At 44.3% G+C, this 5,631-nt stretch overlaps 1 protein-coding gene across 1 annotated transcript; it reads right to left on the reverse strand.

The window, feature by feature from the left end:
- Positions 1 to 1,822: 1,822 nt before the first annotated feature.
- On the reverse strand, positions 1,823 to 2,764 carry LOC107125873 (olfactory receptor 9G4-like). The gene has a single exon (XM_015429335.1). The coding sequence runs from the start codon at positions 2,762 to 2,764 to the stop codon at positions 1,823 to 1,825; it is 942 nt and encodes a 313-aa protein (XP_015284821.1).
- Positions 2,765 to 5,631: the final 2,867 nt, after the last annotated feature.

A 5,631-nucleotide genomic window follows, 5' to 3' on the forward strand; every position in this document is an offset into this window, starting at 1 on the left:
CCAGAGTACGGCTGTTTAATGTGCCAAACAAGAAAGCCCAAAGCTGAGAAACTCCTTCCCTCAGCAACCAGCCCAGGAACCTTAATTTTGCCCTGTAACACAAAGGAAAAGCTCGAAGCCAACTGGGTGTCATTATGAAGGAGTTTTCAGCTGCCTGAAATAAAACTTTGTCGGTCTTAAAGGTGCCGTGGGGGACCCAAAGGAGGGGGGAGGGAGACAGCCAACAGAGGGGAGGGAAGCTGTCTTTCATCTCTCAGACCAGGGGACTGAGAGAGCCAGGCTGCAATGCAGCAGCCACCCCAGAGAAGAAGTGTGCATGTAACCACACAAAAGCTTATACCTGGAACAAAACGTTGTTTGTCTCTTAAGGGTGCTGTGGGACGACTTGGATTGTGCTCCCACTTAAGCCCGCTGTCTTAGAGGAAAGAGCCACACTTGGATTATACTCGTGTTTAGTGTTGTCTGGTCTGGACCCTAAGAAGATTCCTGTGTCCTTAACCATTGCATTGAACAGAACACTTTTGCAGCTTCTCCCATCCCTGTGGTGTACTGTGATGTTTTGGGGCATGATGGGGAAACCTGCTTTGACCATTTCTATATGCCGGTTGAGTAAATGAGTAGGTTAGAGGTCCCGGTGAGTCTGTGCCAGGTCCGGTTTTTCTCTCATGCCTCCAGGAGATTCCATTTATCTTTTCCCATCCTGCTGTTTCTCCTTCTTATATTCTGAAGATGCTGCCAGGAAGAAATAAGATCAGGACTAGAAGAGGCATGCGCTAAGGAAACACGAGTACACAGAAGGGTGGCAAAGCTTTAATGAGGCTCTGAAATCATTCGCTTGGAAGGACTCCTGATGGGGTCCCCGGCCCTTTGGGATGCAGTAAGAAATGTTGGAAGTGAAGGGCTGGATGCTGCCCCCTGCCTCAGCCTCCAGACTACATGGCAGTGCTTCCTTCCCGCATTTACTCTTCTGCCACTGTCCCCTTTGATATGCAGATCGTATTCTCAGGGAATACAATCTGTCCATCCTCTCCCAGAACCCTCTGCACGCACCGAGAGGGGATGTGCTGTCCCCGTCTGGGCACCTCAAGACAGGTGGCCTCTCACCATCTGTGTCCATCCTTCCTGGGCTAGACTAGAATTCTATCCTATCTCTAAGCTTTCCTGTCTAAAGTGTACTTCTAGAATAAAGTGACTAGTACTAGTTTTAAACTTGCAACGTGGCTCTGTGCAGCTTTGTAAGCTGGTGAAAATACGCTCCTGCATTTATAGCTTTATTTAAAGCACTCTGCTATCTAGTGAGTACTGGACTAACCATACCAGTTAACCCAACAAGAAATGGCACAAGAAGATGTTATTTCATTCTCATTTCTATATTATGTGGACAGACCAGGGGTCATTTCCTGCAGGAGTGCGCAGGAGCAGAGCTCCGGCAGTAAAGAGCCCAGGGGGCGGGCACATGCAACAAGCCCCACCCCCTGCTCCCAGCAGCCCTCAGTCAGAGCAAGAAGCAGCCAGGTAAGTTGCAGAAGCCCTTCCCCCATAGCTCGCAATCCAAAAGAGTCCGGTGGCACTTTTAAGGCCAAGGTTTATTCAGGTACAAGCTCTCCCTCCTCTGTGAGGGCAGATGTGTACATCCCCCCCATAGCTAGGAATCCAAGAGTCCAGTGGAGCCTGAGTGGTGAGTGTTGCCTTCTGACACACTTCCGGTGATGTCAGGGGGTGTGGTATATGCAAACAAGTTATGCTAATGAGTTATGCTAATGAGCTCCTGCACCCCTTTTTTACGAAATGACCCCTGGGACAGACACAACATTACTGCCATTTACTTTAGAGTGAAGAACTTCGCCATCACTTTCTTGAAGGCCACCTTCACATCTTTGTTGCGCAAGCTGTAAATCATGGGGTTGGCTAGAGGGTTGACGATGGTATAGAACAAGGCATTTGCCTTGTCCCAGTTTGGAGTGTGCTGGGAGCTGGGCCGGGAATACATCAAGAGAATGGATCCATAGAAGAAGGTGACAGAGGTCAGATGAGCAGAACAAGTGGAGAAGGCCTTGCGCCTCCCAGCTGCAGAGCGGATGTGTAGGACGGCTGCCACAATCCCAGTGTAGGAGCCCAGGATGAGAGCAGTGGTTGCCAAGACATTGCAACCCATGACAGAAGTCATGATGAGTTCATAGACGCGAGTATCATCACAGGCCATCTTCACTAATGGTGGTACATCACAAAAGTAATGGTCGATAGTGTTGTCCCCACAGAAGCGTAGGCGGAAGGTGTTGGCTGTGTGTACAATGGCATCGACAAAGCCAGCTACATAAGAAGCAATGACCAGCTGGATGCACAGTTTCTTGGACATTGCAATGGCATAGCGTAGTGGGTTGCAGATGGCCACATAGCGGTCATATGCCATGGCAGCCAATAGGAAGCACTCGCTGTAGGCCAAGCCGGCAGAGAAGAAGAACTGTGCTGCACAACCCGCAACAGACATGACCTTGTTCTTGGACACACAGTCAGACAGGATCCGGGGAGTGTACACTGAGGAGTACCAGATATCCAGGAAGGAGAGGCTGCCCACAAAGAAGTACATGGGGGTGTGCAAGTTGGAATCAAGGTAGATCAGGACCATGAGACCCAAGTTCCCAGTCAGCGTGAGAGTGTATGAGACCAAGAACAGCACAAAGAAGACCAGGCGCAGGACTGGATGTGTTGTGAAACCCACCATAACAAAATCAGTAACTAGTGTCTGGTTGACTTCCTTTTCCATTGTCTCTACAGGCCTCATCTGTTGATACAAAGAAGAATGGGAATTTTGCTATTTATTTCAATGGTAGGTAGAATACACCTGGCAATTTGAAAGATGTGTTTTAAAATGCTTCCTGGTACATTTTGTTTCATTTTTGCCCACTGCCCACTGCCCTTGTTTCTGTTGTGGAAACACTTTCTAAACGTTTACAGTGTATGGTGTGCAAGTGGCAAACACACTGTTGACAGAAGCATATTAAATGTTACTGCGGGAACAGAGGTGACAATGTAGGCAAATGGACCTTGGAGATACTGGAAATGGCCTGGGCCAAAATCCAGAAAAATCTTCATTCATTCTTAAACATTGAACAGCCTGGATGCAAAGAAAGGACTGCACAAGTGGAGAGAATTCTGCATTCAACCAGATCGTTGTCTGCTGTTTCCACTACAGCTTTTCCTACTGCTGGGGAGAGATGCTGCCATTCATTTTAACATCTTCACTAAGCTCCTGCTGAGGAAACAATTATCTTATTCATTTGTGCCTGTTCTTTGAATCCTGACTGCCAAATATTTCTCATGTTTTCAAAATATTTTATACGGAAATGAAATAGAACATTTACTACAGACACCCAATTACTTTGTGCTCCCGATTTAAGTTTCCATCAGTAGTCAAACAGCAAACACCTTCCACTTCCAATTCACAGAACTATATAGCATTATTTCACACATGTACCAGGGCTTACCAGAAGTTATAACTTATTTTCCTTGTTAGAATTAGGACTGTTACTCAATTTATCCTGTACAATTTTCGTTGATTACCCAATATCATCTGAATATATTTGCATAAAACAATACTAAAGAAAAGACATACTGGTTTTTAAATAATGCATCTCTGTCTTGTGTCAGGCATCATCGTAAAGGTAGTGTTCCTTCACATGTGTGAGGATATGGAGAAATGCTTCTTCCAAGATGGTTTCTGCAAACCCCATTTGTGGTGATTTCTTGAATTAGAATATATAATTTTTTAAAAAATATATCTGTTGCCTGATTATTGGAGGCACTTTTATGAGTCAATCTAGAGTTCTTTGATCAACTAAACATTGGAGTCCTAATTACAATATTAATAAATAACCATGAAATGGTAAAACTGAATGAATTCACATACAGAATGTAATATGAATGGAGTTTATATAACATTAAAACTCACGCTCTGGGTTCTTTTTCAGTTGGTAGTGTGAAACCATGTATAAATCAAGCAGCACTGAAGTGAACCAAATGATTGGGTCAAGGCTTTGCAAGCTCCTGCCTGAAACATTGTGAGAGCAGACATTACTTGAGGACAGAGGACACAACATTGGGAGCAATCTGGGCGGGAACATTTTGCTTTGTTAGGAATTTGTTGGCATCTAATGCACTACAGTTACTGGCCCTGTGGCTACACTTTTAGCAACAGCCTTTATGTGGAGTGCAGATCATATGCATGGGTTGTACATTAATGCACATCTGTTTCATGGACTCATTTGCTTTGCTAGACATCTCACATGCATCTCATCCGCAGCGCAGCACAATTTTAATATGTGTTGCATCTGTTTTGCTCCAGTAAACATCTAAAGAAGGTATTAATTAACATTATTAATATGATGATGGAAAACATAAAATTTACATTGCATTTCTCATTCAATACTAAGAGAAGATGATAAGGATGTAATTAAGAAATGGAGACAGATTACATCCACTCATATCACCATTTACCTAATCAGTCCTTAAGGAACATTTTGCAACTATGAATCAAGAAGAGGTGTGGCATTACAATCCCTTCACAGGCATCCTGTAAGCTGCAAAATGTGTGTGTGTGTGTGTGGTATATATCTAACAATGTGCTTTCATCCACAGTCATTTCAGTATCTCATATTGTATGATGTTCACTCTCTCATTCCTTCTGCAGTAATTTGAAGTGAGTACTAACACATGGTCTACATTAAAAGGGGGAGTATTTAGTATAGTTAGTATAATCTTCCGCCCCACCCCCAATTCTGGCCAACAAATAGATAATTTTAGAACACTCACTTTAGACCAAACTAACAGAAACAACAACCTCTTGAAAAGACTGTAGTATAAGCCAGTGGATAAAAACAGAATGTCCTAAAAAGAACCATTTAACACCATGCTCTACTGCAATTGGCCATGGGGGGCAGATGTTGCTTACAGAACATATTGGTCTAGTTATGGAAATGATTAAACGGGGAATTAAGTATGCCTTATCAAGAAGATAGGAGCTGCGGTGGCTCAAGTGGTTAAGATGCTGAACTGCAGGCTGTGGAAGGTCAGTAGTTCAGCTGTTCGAGACCCAGGGTGCCGCATGACGGAGTGAGCTCCTGTCTCTAGTTCCAGCTCCTGCCAACTTAGCAGTTCGAAAGCAAGAAATTGCAAGTAGATAAATAGGTATCACTTCAGTGGGAAGGTAACAGTGTTCCGTGCACCTTGGTGTTTAGTCATGCTGGCCACATGACCACGGAAATGTCTTCGGACAGCGCTGGCTCTTCAGCTTTGAAACGGAGATGAGCACCGCAACCCTAGAGTCGGATTCGACTGGCTTTCGAGCAAGGGAAACCTTTATCAAGAAGACATTTAATATTTAATTGTTCTGAATAAGCCGGAATTATTGTTGCTATCTCTCTGGGAAAACTGTGATCTGCCAAGTTCCAAAAAAATACTAATTGATTTTCTGTTGGCAGCTGCCAGAGCCTCTATCGCCATTAGATGGAGAAATAACCTCCCTCCGACACGCACACTCTGGTATGACAAAATCTGGCAATTCTTTGTGATGGAAAAGATTGCTCACAAGAATGCTCCATCGGACAATGCGAGGCAAAAAGCTCTGTTTCTGGC

This window comes from Gekko japonicus, unplaced genomic scaffold (genome assembly GCF_001447785.1).
Source record: "Gekko japonicus isolate JY-2015 unplaced genomic scaffold, Gekko_japonicus_V1.1 scaffold6016, whole genome shotgun sequence".
NCBI lineage: Eukaryota > Metazoa > Chordata > Lepidosauria > Squamata > Gekkonidae > Gekko > Gekko japonicus.

Coding starts and splice junctions, on each gene's coding strand:
- LOC107125873 (XM_015429335.1), bottom strand. CDS start 2,764: ATGGAAAAGGAAGTCAACCAGACACTAGTTACTGATTTTGTTATGGTG.